This window comes from Alligator sinensis, unplaced genomic scaffold (genome assembly GCF_000455745.1).
Source record: "Alligator sinensis unplaced genomic scaffold, ASM45574v1 scaffold203_1, whole genome shotgun sequence".
Taxonomy (NCBI): Eukaryota; Metazoa; Chordata; order Crocodylia; family Alligatoridae; genus Alligator; species Alligator sinensis.
In genome coordinates this window covers 546,142-564,393 of record NW_005841949.1, presented here as the reverse complement: position 1 = coordinate 564,393, position 18,252 = coordinate 546,142, and the positions used below count along the sequence as shown (strand labels likewise).

General features: G+C 52.4%; 2 protein-coding genes across 6 annotated transcripts in view; one reads left to right on the top strand and one right to left on the bottom strand.

Annotated features, from left to right (window-relative positions):
* Window positions 1–1,970: 1,970 nt before the first annotated feature.
* On the bottom strand, window positions 1,971–18,222 carry LDHD (lactate dehydrogenase D). 4 transcript variants are annotated; one of them, XM_006020182.3, is made up of 11 exons: window positions 17,914–18,219; window positions 11,259–11,371; window positions 10,251–10,392; window positions 8,736–8,877; window positions 7,761–7,920; window positions 7,476–7,675; window positions 7,162–7,290; window positions 6,467–6,594; window positions 5,934–6,024; window positions 4,111–4,222; window positions 3,059–3,369 (listed from the first exon to the last, which is right to left on the bottom strand). In XM_006020182.3, exons 1-11 carry the CDS (start codon window positions 17,983–17,985, stop codon window positions 3,204–3,206), a joined length of 1,455 nt encoding a protein of 484 aa, XP_006020244.1. In that variant the 5' UTR covers window positions 17,986–18,219; the 3' UTR covers window positions 3,059–3,203. The 4 variants fall into 4 exon arrangements, with proteins under 4 accessions (XP_025055585.1, XP_006020244.1, XP_014373778.1 ...); XM_014518292.2 differs by having other exon boundaries at window positions 3,213–3,369; window positions 6,501–6,594; window positions 17,914–18,221; XM_025199800.1 differs by lacking the exon at window positions 4,111–4,222 and having other exon boundaries at window positions 1,971–3,369; window positions 6,501–6,594; window positions 17,914–18,222.
* The window catches only part of LOC102376101 (chymotrypsinogen A-like), a 31,463-nt gene continuing 30,244 nt past the window's right edge, over window positions 17,034–18,252 (top strand). For both annotated transcript variants that reach the window (XM_025199804.1, XM_025199803.1), the window contains exon 1: window positions 17,034–17,803. In XM_025199804.1, coding sequence (XP_025055589.1) covers window positions 17,704–17,803 — 100 coding nt within the window. In that variant the 5' untranslated portion in view covers window positions 17,034–17,703. The remainder of the gene's footprint in view (window positions 17,804–18,252) is intronic.

The following is an 18,252-nucleotide window of genomic DNA, read 5'->3' as shown; positions in this document are numbered from 1 at the left end:
TGGTCCTCAACCAGGGTGCTGCAAACATGATTCACAAGATAAACCCAGATATTTCAAATAGGAATCCATAGTGCTAAAAGCTTTCTGGCCTGTTGTGGACTTTCTGAGTTCTTTACAATAGAAGAATGACTTATTTTTGCATAGTCAAAATTGAGTGCAAACTAAGAGCTTACATTTTCCAAGGGGTGTCTTGAGTCCTAAAAGGTTGAGAACCACCTTGTGAGAGTCTAAGGGTAGGGTACTGAACCAATAGGGCAGGAAGCTATACAAGAGTGTTTCACTAGCTATTTCAGTGAAAATGAATGTGTCAAAAGAAGGAAACTGGCTGTGCTGGGGGAGTGACTGGAGATGAAGCTATGGACTTCACAAGACTAACTTAAGGCCAAGAAATACTTGAGAGAGGATGAGCACCTGAGGCAAAGTGTCCAACTGGGCTTGTTGAGCTGTGTGGCATTTGTGTGCTGGCTGAAGTAGAGTGCTTTGTATTGGAATCGTTACAAAGCCAGCATGTCTGCTTCACCTAGTCACCGACTCGGCCCACCTGAAGAGCACTCACAAGGCTGGAGCTCTGGGAACAGGGTACTTTGGGGGTCAGCACTGGTCCTGGGGGCCTAAGCCAGCTAGACATTGGGGGTCTCACTTCCATGAAGGAGTACCAGAGATCTTTGGTATTGTGGGTGGATCAAGAGCTAGTTGCAAGAGCCTGCTGAGACCCAAGAAAGCTGATCACCCCTGGAACAGCATGTGTGGCCTGAGCACAGTATCTTGGTGAGTGTCCAGCAGGGTGTGCTGTGACAATACCAAAGGGACCTTGCTGCCTCATTTTCCCCGTGCTGTGTGGGGTGCTGCATCAAGGTCCTAGCCCCAGGCAAAGGGAGCATTGGCTCTGCTCCTCCTTCCCCTACTGGTCACCTTGAGCTGTACTGGGGGTTCCACTTGGCCCCCCTAATGCAGATCATAATGCCTGTGATGTACAGAGCTGGAGCTCCCCAAAAGGAGACCATGGCCTTGGTAGCGCTGCATGCTAGAAATAAGCCTGCAGGAGAGGCTGAGCCAGGAGCATGGATGCTTCTGCCCACACCCTGCAGCTGCTGAGGGCAATGGCAGGGCTGGGCCCTGAAAGAGCTGATGCACACAGCATGGGCAATCAAGGCTCCTGCAGCTCGTGTGCAGGCCAGGGGTTGAGCTCCACCCTGCCACATGATGTCCTACTGAAGTGTGGGCAGGAGAGCTCTCCCACACTAGCGTCATGGCAGAGAGCACAAGCTCTCCCACACAAGCCTTGGGCAGAGGCAGCCTGGCTGTGTGCTGCTGCTGGAGCAGGTTGCCTTCTGCTGGGCAGGACCTGGAGTTTGCAGTAAGGTCACAGTGGTCCAAGCCTGGAGGTGGGGGCAGAGGGAGCCTATGACTGGGAATGGCCTCAGGGTATCTTTGTGGGCAAACACAACCTGCTCCAGTTAGTGACCCTGTCTTCCCACCCCCATCCTCCCCCAAATGTAAAACTGAGAGAACCACACATCCCTCCTGGGCTGTTCTGTTTCCTGTGCATGGACCTATGTGTTGGGGCCTTGGAGAGGCTGGTACTGCAAAAGATATGTGTTGGGGCCTTGGAGAGGCTGGGACTGCAAAAGACCTATCCAGCTACTGCAAGCCTGGACTCCAGCCACGCGCCTGAGCTTCCCATCGCTGGACACTGCATGGATGCTGCTCATAGTAGCAGTAGCAGGGCTCCTTCCTGTGGTGGGGTATTACTGCCCTGGCTCTAGGGTACTGATCCACAGCAGCTCCATGACCCAGAGGAGGTTGTTTGGCAGGTTGCTGGAAGCTCTGCTGTCTGACTCATCATCTCAGTGTGCGCGCACAGGGGGTGGGGGAGTTTCGCTTGGGGCCTTTGACTTCTGCCTGTTTTTAAGCGGATCAGAGAGGGTCATTAAGGATTTGCTACATTTATTGCGGTCATAAGTATGCTCAAAGGGTCTCACTCCTATTACATACATACTCAATGGAGCCCTTTGGGAGGGACAGAGAAAGCCAAAGGAGAGCTACGGCCATCTGTGCGGAACTGCTGGGTTGGGAAGATAAGGAGACCCTGTCACTGCTATGGCACACCCCAAGCCAAGTTGCTGCCTGCCCAACATGCTGTGAGACCTGCCCCTGTGGGACAACCTGGCACTTCTCAGGTAGGACCTTTGTGTATGCAAGGAGTTAGGGGTTAGGGCAGCCATCACTGGCTGCTGTTCTGTGCTGGGTGCTGCTGCATGAGCTCCAACATCCAGCACCAGGTCTTGGAGTTGTCATAGTGCTTCACAGGGGCTCTCCTTCCCCCCTGCTGCATACCCTAAGATGCTGTCCTGGCTGGGACTGCTGCTACCCACCCTGCAGCATAGCAGAGAGAACAGTGCTGGGCTGGCTCTGCTGTACCCCATGGGGAGTTTAGTGATCGCCTCCTCCAGCCCCAGCTAGAGCAGATGCTCACTTTTCCCTTAAAGGTCTGTAGGCACAGCTTTCTGTAGGGCTTATCAGGTAGCCAGAGCTCACCTCCCCACTGCTTCAACTAATATTGCTTGGCAACTACATAGAAACTGCTGTCATCCACAGCTTGCTTCCCTCACTGGTATGAGGGGTACTAGCAAAGCCCCATATACAGGGGAGCCCAGACTGAAGGCCACTGGCAGAGCTGGGGCAAGGAGAGCCAAGGACTTGGATAGCAGGGGAATTCACAGTAGGACTGAGGGGCAGTGGCAGAGGTAGAGATGGGAAGCCTGGGCTGAGACAACGTGGGAGTCATGGGCTAGGACAGAGGGGTATGGGCAGAGGAGTTTGCACTGAGCCCAGGACATAGGTGACAGGGGATGTGGGTTATGGGTGAAAGGTGCCAGCAGAATGGGGGAGGAAGGAAGGAAGCATGTAGGTTGTATTTTTGTTCACACATTAAATCTGGGTCAATCTTATGTTCTCCATCCCCCCTCCCCCAACACACACACAAGCCATAAACCATAAACTCTGCATTAGCATAGCATGGTTACAAGTCTCTGACTTGGGGGGGGCTTTTCTCTTCCCCCCAGCATCTGAATTTCCAGAGCCTGAGTTACAATCAAGAGCTGCCCTGGCGGGGGCTCCACTCCAGGCTCTGGAGCTGCCTTTGGAGACTTCCCCTGCTCCTCCGTCAGCCCAGTACTCTAGCATGGGCCAGCAAGGACTCTTCACAGGACCTTCCCAGGGTTCATGAGGTTCTTGGGGTCCAGCATGACCTTGATCTGCTTCATGATGGCCAGCCCCACCTCTCCAATCTCCTCCTGCAGCAGTTGGCGTTTGCCCAGCCCAATGCCATGCTCCCCTGTGCAGGTGCCATTCAGGGCCAGAGCCCTCCTAGAAGAGAGGGGAAGAGATGCCTTAGGAGAGCAGGAGCACAGGCAAGGGACACAGAAGGGAAGGGAAGGGCAGAGATGCAGCCTGAGGAAGAGCAGCTGAAGGGAAGGGCCAAAAAGCAGTGTGCCCTCCTCAGCTTGGCCCACCCTGTGGCCTATGTCCATCCACTGCAATGCCATTGAAGCAGCAGCTGCCAGGCCGGGCTGTGAGGGGTATAGTGCCTGCCTACCCCACCCAGGCAGGCAGTTCTACCTTCTGTGCCTGTAGAGCAGGCTGCAAGGTACTTCTGGATATGGGAGGTGGTGGTGCTGCCTTCCTGCTTAGGCAGGGGAGGGAGTGCCCGTGTTGGGAACAGTGGCTTCTCTTGGAAGCCCTGGTGGTTCCTTTGCCTGCTCTCCCTGCGTCAGCCAGGTTTACACTCAAAGGCCAGTCCAGAAGGCTGCAGCCTTTCTGCCCCCTCAAGCAAGGCTGCTTCTGTCCTGGTCACACTAGGAGCCCTCTAGGGCTATGGGAGCACTGCTCTGTAGCCCAGATCCACTCCCCATTTTGTCCAGGAAATGGGCTCTAAGAACAACCCCATGATCCTGGCCTCATGTTGGTCCACAGCAGGACCCCAGCAGGGAGGAGGATATGTCAGGCTGGGATGCTTAGAACAACTCCTAGGGTCTCTTAATCTCTGTTTATGACCGCACTGCTCCTCTGGAGCCAAGCGGCTGGGCTGGGCTGGGCTAGGCTTCCCACCTGGCCAGTTGGTCTGTGAAGTCCTTGACACGTCGGCTCTCATCTGGGTCATCTGGGTTGTGCACCAGGATGCAGTGGAAGTTCCCATCACCCACGTGACCAAAAATAGTGCCTGCAGGGATGCAAACAATCTGTGTGCAGCCAGTGCCCCAGCCCTAGGACCAAGAGCTCCCAGGAACCCTTACCAGCAGCATCTCCCTCCCAGATAATCCTTTGGGCTCCTGCAAAACCTGCACAAGGGAATCAAGTCACCCATTGCTAAAAGGCAGCTTGCTCTGGGGAGGAGTGTGGGAACTGCTTACAAAGAGGATGGAGCTAGACAGTTCTCAGTGCTGGCAGATGACAGAGCAATAAGCAATAGTCTCAGGTTGCAGTAAGGGAAGTGTAGGTTAGATATTAGGAAAAACATTCTCACTAGGATAGTATACCACTGGAAGAGGTTACCCAGAGAGGTTGTGGAGTCTTCATCCTTGAAGGTTTTTAAGATCCAGCTAGACAAAGCTTTGCTGGGGGTGATCTAGGTGAGGATGGTCCTGCTTTGAGCAGGGGGTTGGTCTAGATGACCTTCTAAGGTCCTTTCCAACCATAATTTTCTATGATTTTATGACTGTTTTAAAGCAGTTCCAGGAATGAAGAACACATGTCATGTTCAAATGCCGGAGGCATTTTAGTTTGTTAGAGGGGTTACCAGACAAATCGCAATCTGGGGCTAAAGCACCAGCCATTCAGACAAATGTCGGGGGGGGGGGGGGCGGCCTCAAAAATCTCCCAAGAGATGGACCCTCTGGCAGCACAGCACCCCTCACACCATGGGGAGGGAGGGGGGAGTGATGCAGTTGCCTTGACTGAATCAGCCATCAGCATTTTCCATCCCATCCCTGCTGCCTCCTCGGGTGACACTGGATGTGACTGCAGCCCAGATGACAAGAGTGCCCACAGACCTACCCATGCAGCCCTGTGGACATGTAATTACTAATGTAAGTACAGCATGGCATGCAAGGGGTTAACTGGTCCCAGACCTTGTCAGGGGAGGAGACCAAGCAGATGCAGCATGGGTGAGTGCTCTGCACTGCCATTGCTGGACACCCAGGAAAAAAGGGAGGTGGTGCTCTCCCCTATCCTGGGGGTCTTCAAGAGGAGGTTGGATATGCATCTAGCTGGGGTCATCTAGACCCAGCCCTCTTTCCTGCCTATGCAGGGGGTCGGACTCGATGATCTATTGAGGTCCCTTCCGACCCTAACATCTATGAATCTATGAAAGCCCCTAGGCCTCAAGACACAATGATGAGGCTCTCCTAGGTAAGTCTGTGTCCCATTGCAGAATAACTGACATGGTGCTATAGAGACCAGGGGTGGGCTGGCACTGAGGGGCGTGAGCAGATCTGTGCAGTGATGCATGCCCATCTCCTTCAGCCAGCACTACCTGCTATGAGCACCCTCCCATTGAAGGGTGGTTTAAATACAAGCCCACATTCAGGCCTGTTGCTAGTCCTGTGGCCCCACACAATGGGTCAGAACCTGTCACAGCTCCCAGCACAAAGGGGGCACTGCTGCACACAGAGTGAATTGGCACAGCCAGGCCTAACCCCTCTGCAGCCTCATGGTGTATGCAGACAGGCTCTTTCATGTCCTTTATTCCCCTGCAACAGGCACATGAGACCGCTTCTCCCTAGCCCCCTGAAGCACAATGCTAAGCTCCCTGCTTCCTTGCTTAGGACCCCACCCCTTTTCCATGTAACCTTGTGTCACACTGAGGGTGTAGCAGCAGGGTGTGATGCCCAGGCTGAGGGGCACTCGGAGCTGGCAGGCATGGGATGACCTACCCGTGAGCCCAGATTCCTCCAAGTCTCTCTTGGTCTCCACCACAATCTTGGGGAGCTGGGAGATAGGGACACACACATCCGTGGAGTAGCCCTGGGGAAACAAGGCACAGCACTCAGCTACCTGCTCTGCATGGGGAGAGGTTACCTGGTCACAAACCTTGAGTTAACTGCACAGCCCCTCTCCATTCAGCCCTATTGTGGACCCTGGTCCTGGCTTGGCCCCTCCATGGATCCCAACTACCTCTGCCCCTCACATATGGGATTTGGGTGTCCCTTTGTAAGAACCCCTCTGCCCCTAGTTGTGCGGTTCTAGACACAAGGCTTGGCCTAGCAAGCTGCTCCCCTTCTTCAGACTTTGGAGCCAGCAAGGCCCACTGTAGCCCTCCAGCACGGTGCCTGGCAGTGTCCCCATCCAAAACCTACTGGTAGTGTCACTTGGGTTCATGCATGCAGGCAGACAGCAAGTGCGCCCTGTGGACAGGGGATCAAAGTGAAGAGCTGTCCCTTTTGCTGCTGCCTAGGCACTACCTCACCTTGCTCCCAGGTCGCAGGGCTAGGGCCGCGTACCAGGCGTTGTGCCGAGCAGTCCACAGTTTGTTCCTCATCTCTGGTTCTCGGGCCCAGGCAAAGTCAGAGCCACCGTTCAGCTGCACAATGTCCTCTACAGAGGGAGAAAGCCCACACCCTGTCACACACCCCTGGCTGCTAAATCTCATGCCTGGGCCAGGCAGGGGCAGGCAGCCCGAGCGATAAAGGGAAAAGCCCTACCTTTAGCCTCACTGCAAGTGACCCAAACCACCCTCCATAAAGAGGAGATGCATGTTCCTGGCTCTGGCTACCTGTATAGCTAAAAGCAGGAAGGACGTTCCTTCTCCCTGCAGAAAAGGGGTCCTGAGGCTGTGTCCCAGCTCTGCCAGGATGGGCAGTCCCATATCAGAGTTGAGCTAAGGTGAGCTGAGCCAGACATCAGGCAGCCAGCTGTTCAGGCCTTGAGCTCTCAGTCCATTCCCTTGGCCACCTCCCCTGCACCACCAGCAACACCAACCCCTATGCCACTGATGGGGTCTACCCACCAGGGACTGCCAGTGCCCCCCACTGCAACCTGAGGAGGGCCTGCTAGGGCAGATGAATTTGCCCTGCCCCCAAGCAGGAGTGTCTACTAGCTGCAATCATTAGGTGCTTCCTCCCCTCAAACAGCACCTACCATGGGCCCAATCCACTGCAGTACCTGTATTCTGGACCTGCTCCTCCAAGCTCCTGGGGGTGCCGTGAAACTCCAGGAAGAGTGTGGGGGAGACTGCATAGCTGAGGCCACTGAACTGGTTACAGGCACTTATCGTGACATCGTCCAGGAACTCTAGGGGCAGAGGGGGTGTCAGAGCCCAGACTACAAGGCATCTCGGCCCCTAGCTGGGAAGGGGGGTGATGCCAAATTGGAATGGATTCTTCCCCACTGACCAGAGAGCTCAGTTCCAGAGTGAGTGCAGAGCAGGCACTGCCACGTTCAGTTCTAAGTGTTGGGGCTCCCAGGGCCAGACTCACCAATGCGGGCGATGGGGATGCTTGCTTGCAGCACCTGCACTGTGCAGTCCACTGCTGCCTGCACACTGGGGAAGGAGCACACGGCTGACACCATGGCCTCCGGGGTGCCATGGAGCTTTAGCGTTGCCTGTGTGATGAGTCCCAGTGTCCCTTCTGAGCCTATGAACAGCCCTGTCAGGTTGTAGCCTGCAGAGCTTTTCCTGGGGTGGGGAGAGAAGGGGCAGGGTTAGTTTTGCGGACAGTGGGCCCCCAGACCACCCCTAAGTCAGGCCCTGTGCCCATTACCTGAAGTGGCGCCCCTGGCCAGCCGTGTGCAGCACCCGGCCATCAGGAAGCACCACCTGCAGGTTGAGCACATTGTGGCGCATGGTGCCATAGCGCACTGCGTTGGTCCCTGAGGCACTCGTGGCAGCCATGCCACAGAGAGAGGCATCAGCACCAGGATCTAGGGAGGCAAATTACACTCCTGTGAGAGTGGGTGGCAGTTGCCCATGGCTAACGGACAGCTCAGATGTGGCAAACTAGGGAGAGTCCCTCACATGCCCAGATCTGGAACTCTAAATACAGGAATCCAAGGGGAACAGGGTATCCCTGTGTGGGCAGGGGTTTCCTCCCCTGGCCCTCAGCTTCCCACACCACAAGCCCTGTAGTATTCTCAAAGCGGTCCTACAATTCCAGGGTCCATGCTGGGCCAAGCCGTCCTGCAGCTGGCTACCCCCCACCACACAAGCTAGGGCTGTAATGGAAGGAGGGGCAGTGCTATTGCCCAGGGTGGCAGCACGTCGCTCTGTAACTAAATGGATGTGCCTGAATTGGGCTGCTGTGCCCAGGCAGGCTGCAGGACCCAGGCAGGCTGCAGCAGAGCAGCAGGCTTCCCCACCTCGCCCCTGCACAGCCATGTGTCTGGCACTGCTTATGTGCCATGGTCTGTTCATACCTTAGCCTGTGCTACAAGGGGCAGGTGGCAGTGGTTTCTCAATGGAGACACTGTCCCCAACAGCCAATCTCCCTGCCTTTGGTCTTGATCTTGATCCTGCTTTCAACCTGCCACAGTGTTGTTCGCTGTAGCTAAGCACTGTCACTTCCACACCGTACCTCTGACTTCCTGCTCTGACACTGTTAATGCTTTGCCACAGTCCCAAGCCCGGTCATTGGCCACTTGCAGTTACATGTGGCTGGGTTGCACTGTGGCCCTTCATCCAGGAGGAAAAGAGGCAGCCCCTTACATGCCCCCAGTTGTCCAAGTGCTGTGAGCCATACCAACAGGGAACCAGAGGCCGCTGTCCCGCAGGTAGCTGTTGAGTGCTTTATGGGTCACCCCAGGCTCCACAGCCACAGTGAAGTCCTCTGTGTTCAGCTGCAAGATGCGATCCATCCGGGTCAGGTTAAAACACACACCGCCCTGGCATGGAGGATGGACCAAAGATTAGAAATCTGTTCATGCAGTTGCCCCTGGTGTCTGCCAAGACCAGATAGGCAGTGGGAAGCTCCAGTGCTCAAGCCACCAAGAGAGTCCAGGCTGGGGTTCCCCTGCTCTGTACCCAGGGATAACTGGCCAAGGATGCCCTAACATTGTAGGGAGTCAGAATAACCCAGCATTGGTTCCTGAGGTACCACCTTAGTAAAAGAGATGACAAAGGAGAGCCTGCACTTGGCCATTGGAGAAGTGGACTTTGGCTATACCCAGCTAGTTACATGTGACCTGGGGGTAGGGGAAGAAACAGCCAGCAAGAGTTTCCCCATGGATGGAGCCTTCATCAGTGCCAGCAGCAAAGCTCCTCTGGGCATCAGTTCCAAGAACATAGCAGAGCCTCTCAAGGAGGGACATGGTTCTGCTTCATACTACCAAATTCCCTCAACCACCATGGACTTCCTTACTCAGCATGGAAGCAGGTCCTGTACCAACAGATGCTGTGAGTTTTCAGCAATTCCTTAAGAAGTCCTGAAATCTGCCTTGGGTCAACCGGACTGGGGGGGGAGCCTCACAGACACCTCAGAACAGCTCTCACAAGGTCTCAGAAGATCTGAGACACATAGCCCAGGTAAAGGTGCCCTGAAGAGCAGAACTTCTGCAGACCAGGAGCTGTTCTCCTGCCTGTGAGGACAAGTTAGGTCAGCCTGGGAGGAATCTGCCTGTCCAATGCCAGTTAAGCAGAGGCCGGGTTTTCTCAAAGAACAGCTGTTTGCTTTAGTGAGCACAGCACCTATGCTGGGAGCCACAGCCACTAGGTCACTGCATCCAGGCCACCAGGCATTGGGTAGAGAGACTCTGGGCTCAGCACTCAGCTGGATGAATCAGCACAAACAGGGCTCACTGGACCTACACTGGTTACACCCATTTCAACAGTGACACTGATTTACACTAGCTGGGAACCTGATTTACACCAACTGAGTGGGGAGATGCTGTCGTGTTAGGCCAAGAGACTGGTCCCATTATTCATGTGGAGCCTCCAAGGCATGAGCATCATATCTTATGGAAGCTGATGGGGCAGATGTGACCTCCCTGGTGAGCTCCCTCCTAAGTACACCAAGCTCTGTACAGCTCATGATGAATTTGGCCTCCTAGCACCTATGGCCAATAGATGGGACGAGGAGGCCAAATGACTTGATATCACTGAGGGTGGCAGTGCCAGAAAGAACAGCAGACCCCTGGAGTCCTGGCTCCCCCACCTGTACTTTAACTCAGCTGGAGGGAGGGCTGAGCTCCGAATAAGATCCTCTGACCACCAAACTCAGTCAAACCCTCTCCCCACAACCCTGTCAGTCACTCCATACCTTGACTGCGCTCACGCCGCCCTCCAGTCCTGTGCCAGTGCCGAAGGGGATTATGGGAACACCCTGGCTGTAGCACATCGCAGCCAGCTTGCTGACCTGCTCCACATCCTGGGGCCAGACCACTGCATCTGGCGGGCTGCATCTGCAGGCAGGGAGGAGCCCTATTTAAAGCCAGCTGCCCAGGGGATTGCCAAGTGCCACATGGCTGCGCCGAAGCACAGCTCACAGGGCACTGACATCTACCCAGCCTGGCTCCTACATGTGAGTACAAGAGCTTCAGGGAATTAGCTGGGCCCATGCAGGGAGAAAGGACAGATAGTGATACAGCAGCACATTGGATGGCTCCAGGGTTGGGGGTGGGCATAGGTGGCCTTTGGATCTAAAAGCTTCTGCTCTAGAACTGACACGATCTGCTAAGAGACAGGGCACATGTGATGGAGAAAGGAGAATTGTACTGGCCTTACTCACTCCAGCCCTAGGGAGCAGTGATTACCCAGTTGTTATTCATGCTCTGACCACAAGGTGTCACTGCTGCCCCAACAATGGGTAGTTCTGACCCTTGGAGGCCTCAGGCTGAGAGCCACTTATTCATGCCATGTCCAGTAGGACCCCACCAAAGAGATTGCTCTCCCTATGTACCACACACTCCTGCTGGGATCCATAAACCCAGCTCTGCCCCACCTCTTCCATGGATTCTCACACAGCCCTCTGCCACTGGAGCTCACCCCTGATGAGTCCTGCCTATGTGCACAGCAACAGTGCCTACAGGCCATGACCCTCTATCAGGCTCAGCACTGGATATAGGACAGCCCTCCTCAGGGTGTGATCAGATTCGGGGTGTGAGCCCCTCCCAGACTCAGGACATCTCCCCAAGGGTCAGGGTGCCCAGGCTGGCAAGGGTTGGTAAAGTAGCAGAGGTGACTCTAAAGGCACCTGCGTGGCTCAGGAACTGGGTTAGGTGATCAGCTCTGAGCCTGCCTGCTCTGTTAATGGAGCATCCTGGGATACCTGTGCATGGATTCATCCCTCCCATGCTGCTCACGAACAGCTAGAGACATGGACACATTTGAGCTTCCTGCCACTGCTTTCAATGCCTCCATGAAGTCCTTTGTCAGCTGCCCCTGTGGGGAGGTAAAAAGGCATTATGTTAACAGTGCCTGCCATACTCCTCAGGGAGGAGGACAGAGAGCCTTCACAATGGGCAGAGGAAGTGGTAGGAGAGGGGAAATGCCCCACCATATCCAACTGTCTGCAGTGTTCATCAGTCTTCCACAGAAACACCCCCACATACAGCTCCTGGTTGATGGACTAGCTGCATGTGCAGCATACAACAGGACCAAAAGGTCCTTCAGTCACCTTCTGTTAGTAACCATCAGCCAGAACAGCCCGTTCCAAGCCAATCTGGCACTGTGCACAGATGGCAGGCCTAGCAGGCCCAGGAACACTGGAGAGCAATACCATCTACCCTTTGACTCTACAGAGCTCCTACAGACAACAGTCCCCCGGGAAGAAGTGCATTAACATACTCCTGCCTAGTGGCACTTTCTCCATCACTATATGCTTGTCTATGTACTGGCGAGTGGATGGGTGTATCTACACAGCAATATGAAAGGGGCAGTGAGGCATGTGCTAGCACACTTGTGCTGCTTTCTGGCTAGCATTGATAATAGCAGCAAAGACATAGGCTGTATCATGTGCTAGCAATGAGAATACATGTTTTCCAATGACCTTGTCTATGTACTGTATGCTATGACATGCTGAAGCCTATGATTCTCTGTCTTTGTCCCTTGAAAAAATACTGCCATATGCCATTAAGGAATCCACTTCAAAGCACCTAGAAAGTAACAAGGCAATAAAGAACAGCCCATGGAGCTGTGTTATCTGGCCAGCAGGTCTCCCCACAGGTCCAAAAATTTGGCAGCAGGTGAGTGGTGGCTGTGTTAATTGCCACTCCCCTGATGCCGAATTTCTGGACCCATAGCAAGACCTGTGAAGTAGCCTTGCATGCTAGTGCATCCCAGTGCACAGCTGGATCTGGTGCATGGGGATGAGCCCTTGCACACCCAGATATGATGTGTGGGTCACTGCATGATTTAAGCCTGTGGACTGACCATGTGCACAGGACCTGGCCTGCAGACCCAAAAGGTTGAGCACCACTGGTCAAGACAGTCATGCGTAACCAACCTAATTTCCTTCTATGACAAAATGACGAGTATTCTGGATGGTGGGAGAACAGTGGGTGCCATTCAACTTTTGTAAGGTGAGTGCATAACTGTTTGTACCATTGTGCTCAATGAATAGTCATCAATGGCACCATGTTTTTGAGCCATTTTACAGTGGGAAGAGGTATCAAATGAGGTTCCTTAGGGGTCTGTCCTGGGTCCTGTGCTGTTTAACATCTGCATTAATGACTTAAAGGAAAGAATTGAGTATGCACTTCACAAATTTGCAAATGATATGTTGGGTGGAGTTGCAGACACTTTGGAGGACAGGATTACGATTCAGGATGACCTCGATAAACTGGAGAAATGGTCTGAAATAAATCAGCTTAATTTTAGTAAGAACAAGTGCAAACAATTGTACTTAGAATGGAACAACCGAAGACACAAAAGCAAGAGGGGAAACAATAGGCTAGGCTGCAGTACTGCAGAAAAGGATCTGGGGACTGCAGAGGATTGCTCACTGACTATGAGTCAACAGTGTGATAGTGTAAAAAAGAAAGCATTACTGTAGATTCTTCTTTATTACACATCAATTATTTGCATATTTCAATTATTTGCATATTTTAGTTGCTATCTATTCAATTACATTTTGCCAGTTTACTTGCATGTTGGCTTTTTGCATATTTCAGTTTATTGCATAAACTGGGACCAGACAAAGCAAGCCAAGGATAAGTTAATTGGCTAATGCAAAGATTGACCAGCACCTGGAAAGAGATTTCTCATAGCAAGTGACAATTTATTATGTTTTAGATTATTAAATATTTTTGTAAGCTAGTCAACTGACTTTTTGCTGTCTCAAATTAATAAATACATTTATCTTTTTTGAGGTCGTTAACCACCGTACTGGCAACATTCGCTCAGCAGCACATTTAAGAAAAACAGAACTTATTTTTTACATGTGGGATTTTCTTTTCATTATTCACACACACACTTGCTCAAATATAAGGGCAGAATGGGGCATAACATCTGGATGAACAGCAGCTGCCATCATTTTTCAATTTATTTGCCAACAAAAAACGTGGGGTAACCTGAAGTACAGCACTGCATTATTTGGAATTATGCTATCTATTTCCAGTCTTTTTTTTTTCATTTTTGGCAATTGAACTTCTTAGCATAGTTTGGTAAGTAGCATGATTCTGTTGGAAAGAAAAACTGTGCCACAGAAATGGGATTCTCCTGTAGCACACTGGACTATATTCGCAGGTATATTTATGCAAGTCACAGAAAGTGATTCTTCCACTTTATTTGGGATGCAACTGATATACTCTGTCCAGTTTTGGGCACCACATTTCAAGAAAGATATGAACACACTGAAAAGAGTCCAGAGGAGAGCAGCATACATAGTGAGAGGTCCAGGCAACATGACATGAGGAAAGGCTGGAAGAACCAGGACTTTTTGTCTGAGGAAGAGAAGCCTGAAGGGGGATTAGATAGCATACAAAAATAGGTTGGTTATAAAGCGAACAAGAAGCAATGGTCTTAAATTGTAACAAAGAAAATGTAGGTTGTGTATTAGAAATGACCTTCTAATCATGGGCTTGGCTGAGAACTAAAGGGGTTCAGTAGAGGCTGCAGAATCTCGTCATTTTCTGTTTGCAAGGGCGGGTCAGACAAATACTTGGCTGGGATGGTTTAGACAGGATGACCCTATCTTCAGCAGGGGTTGGACTAGCTGATGTCCTGAAGTCACTTGTGGCCCTATTTTCCTATGACCCTGTGACTCTGCTGTGCTTATGTAGGCTACCTAGACCAAACTAGCCTAAGTGTGCTGGCATGTGGTCCACTCACACCCTCTGTGTGCTGTGCAGACCTCCTCTCTGATGTTTATTTTAAATTATTGGCACCAGGAATCTCAGACTCCTTTTACCTCCTCTCAGCATCTGCTGTCAGCTTCCTCCTCAGCCAAACAATGGATCACAGAAAGAAAATTTAAAGGATTATCATGACTTCTCCAAATTATCTGAGGAGACCACTTTGTTCTGCTATGACTCCCCTGTGAATACCAAGTGCCCAGCCCTTGGGGAGCTGGGAAGTGCAGGATATCTACAAGCTGCAAGACCTTGAAGGTGTGCTGTAAAGCATGAGGCAGGAGCAGAATTAGGGTTCGGGTTCAACCCAAGAGGTTGACAAGACTAGCCTCACAACCTCTCCTGGAAGATGGGTTCCTCTTGTGGCAGAAGTTATGTACTGGGCATATAGGTCAGTGATTCTTACCCAGCATGTCATGGCACCATGGGTTGCTACCATATTCTTTGAAGGCTGCCATGGATCTGACAGCACTGACTCAAGCTTGTTCCTGCCTGACCGATCCCACACCCCTCTGCAAGGAGGTAAGCGCTGCAATATATAAATTAGTTTTGGAAATTGGGTGCTACTTTATTCACAAAAGATATGGAGGGATGCTTTGAATCCAGAGAGAGGTGCCTTGAGTCCAGTGAGCTTGAGAACCACTGATACATGTCATTGTCACCAGCAGGCAGTCTTGCTGCCTACCTGCCAGTCTAGCTCCATTAGCAGGCAGTCTAGACCCCACATCTGGCTGCCTGGGTCCTGATGTGTGTAGTGATAGGACTTGTAATTTAGAGAGGCTCCCTAACAGGAGACTGAGGAAGTTGGAAACTGGGAGATGGCCCCCTAAACAGGTTACTTATTTAGCTGGAGGCTCTGCAGAGGTTTCTTCCTGCTCCACAAATAAAGTCCATTGTGTAGCTCTCCTCATTCACATGTGCTTGTGTTTAACAAACCCAGTGACCATAAATAAGCCTTTTTCTTTTCATTAGCACAAATTAAAGTCAAAAGACAAAGCTTTGCAGTTGTTGTGCATTTATGCCAAGTTTGACTCTGCAAACTGTCTACTTACAAACAGCTGCTCCTTGCCCGAGCTGCCTCCTCTCCTGTGTATAATAGAGACCAAGTTTACTCATCAAAATGTGAAATTTCTGCTTTTCAAGTGGGCCCTGTAGGGCCAGCCCAGTGGCAGGGTGGAAACAGGAGTTAGACTCCTTTCCTGTTGGTCCCACATGTGGCAAGAAAAGCCTTTGTTGCTGCTGATTATATCTGAGAAGGGAAGAACTCAGCTGGATGCTCTGAACCTCAGGGGAACCTGCAGAACTAAGCAGGGGGAAAGAGCAGCCTTTGGGTTGTAAGCAAAACTCAGCTGGCCAGGAGACGCAGAGGGTTTACTATACTGCAGTGACGGTGCCTCCTGGCAGGCTGTCCCTGCGCACACCACAGCCCTGTACACCAAACCCAGAAGTGCCCAGTGAAGCCAGGCCAGTGATGTCCCCGGTAGCTGCTGGAGACTGAGGGCTCAAGAGCAACTATAGAGATACATCCTGGAACAACCTCCTTGGAGTGCTCCTGGGTTTGGAGTGTGTGAGTGGGACTGAGGTGCAGGAAGAGCTCAAGAACAGCCTAGCCAGGACACCACCTGCCATGGCGTAGATCAGGGGCCAGCAACCTTTACCAAGTCATAGGTCAGAACAAGCTGGCTGTGCTCAGATGCAGGCTGGGTGGCTTTGACAGTGTATCAGCAGCAGGGACCTTGACTATGCCGATGCTGGAGCCACACAGCTGGGAACTGCACCCATGCTTCTGCCACTTCCCCCAGCCCCCTGCTCTGCCACTTCCAGCTGGTGGGGAGCTGTGGAGGGCAGGGAAGCTGGGAGCAGAGTCATCACTGCTGCTGCTGCTTCTTCCTGGCCCCCCACCTGCACCTCCCAGCTGCAGTGTAGCTCTTCATCTGCTAGAACCTGCACCCGCACTGCAGCCAGGAGCAGGGGCTGAGGAAAGCAGTGTTGATATGGACTCAGCTCCCAGGTGCCTGGCCCTAGCACAACAGGGCTTGGTACCAACAGGGGCAAAGGCACCTTCCAGTTCTGCAGGATGAATCCAGTGGTTCCATGAGCCACTGGCACAGACATACTGAAAGACACCCAGCAAGCAGCTGCCAGGTCCTACCTTTAGCAAGACTCTCAAAGCAGAATGATATTTTTCCCCTGGTAACTCAGTGATCATCCCCAGATGTCCCAAGGAAGATTTTAGCATATGTTTAATACCTGCTGCTTTATTTCTCATGCTGCCTTTTGATGGCTAATTTCATCCCATGGAACAGTGACCTATTTTTGTTTGGCCCTCTATGTGTACCCTAGAGACAGAGCATGACATCTGTAATTCATACACATCCTGGAAAGAATGTCCCTTTTGGCTCCTGTGAGTCCCTTAGTGTTTACAGAAATGACTGTCAGTGCCAGCCCTCTAAAAGGCTGTGATGCAGCAGGCCAACCTGCTGCAAGTTAGAGGTTTGCATTATATACATTTGAAATAGTTAGTGACAAGGAGGAAGACCTTGCTGCAGCAACAGAAAGAGCCTTCACTTGAGCACAACTCTGGAAAAACATCTAGCCTATGAACAAAGACATGAGAAGAAGAAGAAGAAGGTCTGCTGGAGCTGACTCTGCCTACTGTTCATCTCAGGTGCTGTCCTTGATTTCCCTCCTGCAGGAGACTGCCTTTGGCAGTGACTTTCCCTTGTATCCCTACTGACAACTGCTGCTACAGTTTGGCTTTAGCTTGTCTTGGGGCTTGATTTCCTTCACCTTCCTCAATGGAAACAGACCAGATGTTCATTACCAAGGTTTCTACCTCTCTAACCTAATCATTGCAGGGCAGGGACAGACATCCTACATGTGCTACCATGCTGCAAACCAGCTTGAGTAATATAACAGTCGCCCCCAGAAGAAATAGGGATAACTCCCGAGTGCTTCACAATGCTGCTTGAGCTGGGAGGCAGCTGGATGTCTGTGTGCTCCTGAAGCATCACAGATTAAATATGTCTTAAGAAAAGGTGAAGCTTGAAGTGTTTTGTGTCTGACTGTCCCTGTTCTGCCCAAGGCAAAAGCATCTCTTGTGCTGGTGATCGATTGGATGGGGCAGGATTGAGGGATGCAACTCAGCAGCACGGGCCACAGCTGCATGGTGCCTGGCTTGGACCGGATTAGGGGCTGTCAGGTGGAAGCCTTTTGCCACCAGAGGACTAGCTGTCTGTGAAAGGGAGTGCAGGCCATGCCTAGGTCGACAGACAGCAAGTGGCAGGGGGAGACTACAGGTCCCAGCACACAATGCTACTCAGCCAGGACTGCAAGGGAGGCTGCTGGGAGCCCTGTAGGTGGGACCTAAGGTGTCCCCAACCTAACTCCACCTAGCAGGAATAGAGGGCAGCCACGATCCACATGCTGCAGCACGGTGCCAGAGAGCAGAGAGCAGGGGGTAAAGTCTGGCCCTGCAGGACTGCTGCACAAATCACCCTGGATTCTCCCCAGCAACAGAGGGGTCTGTATGGGAGCTGCTTCCTTCCAAAGGTCATCTCAAGGCCATGTCAGGAAGGGAAATCTGGGCTTCCAGGGGCAGTGGAGGGCCCTGACCACAACTCCCACCCTTACCTGTGCCTTCAGGGAGTAGCTCCTCTGGCAGCTGAAAATCCTCATTGCTCCTTGCAGTTTCAGCAGTGCCATGGCTGAGAGCAAACAGGATGGTGGGTGGCTTCTGGCTTAGTGGGGCTGCAACCACCTAGCCCTGGGGGCAGAGGAGCCCAGCTCAAGGCAGGGGAGGAACGGCAGGGCCCAGAGCTGTGTGGTCTGCACTTGCCCTGCAGCTCCCAGCTGCTGACTACCCAAAGTGAAAGCAGCTTCTGGACTGGCCCAGCATCTTGGCTGGGGACTCCCCTTAATACCCAGCCCCTCCTTAAGGTGGAACTGATCATTAAGGTGGAATTGTGAAGC

Excerpts from the sequence above, each read along its gene's own strand:
- LDHD (XM_025199800.1), bottom strand. The coding sequence starts at position 17,985 with ATGGCACTGCTGAAACTGCAAGGAGCAATGAGGATTTTCAGCTGCCAG. Across the intron at positions 7,921-8,735 it reads CGGCCTCTGGTTCCCTGTTG|ATCCTGGTGCTGATGCCTCT; the intron begins GTATGGCTCACA and ends TTGCCTCCCTAG. Across the intron at positions 6,595-7,161 it reads GGAGCAGGTCCAGAATACAG|AGGACATTGTGCAGCTGAAC; the intron begins GTACTGCAGTGG and ends CTCCCTCTGTAG.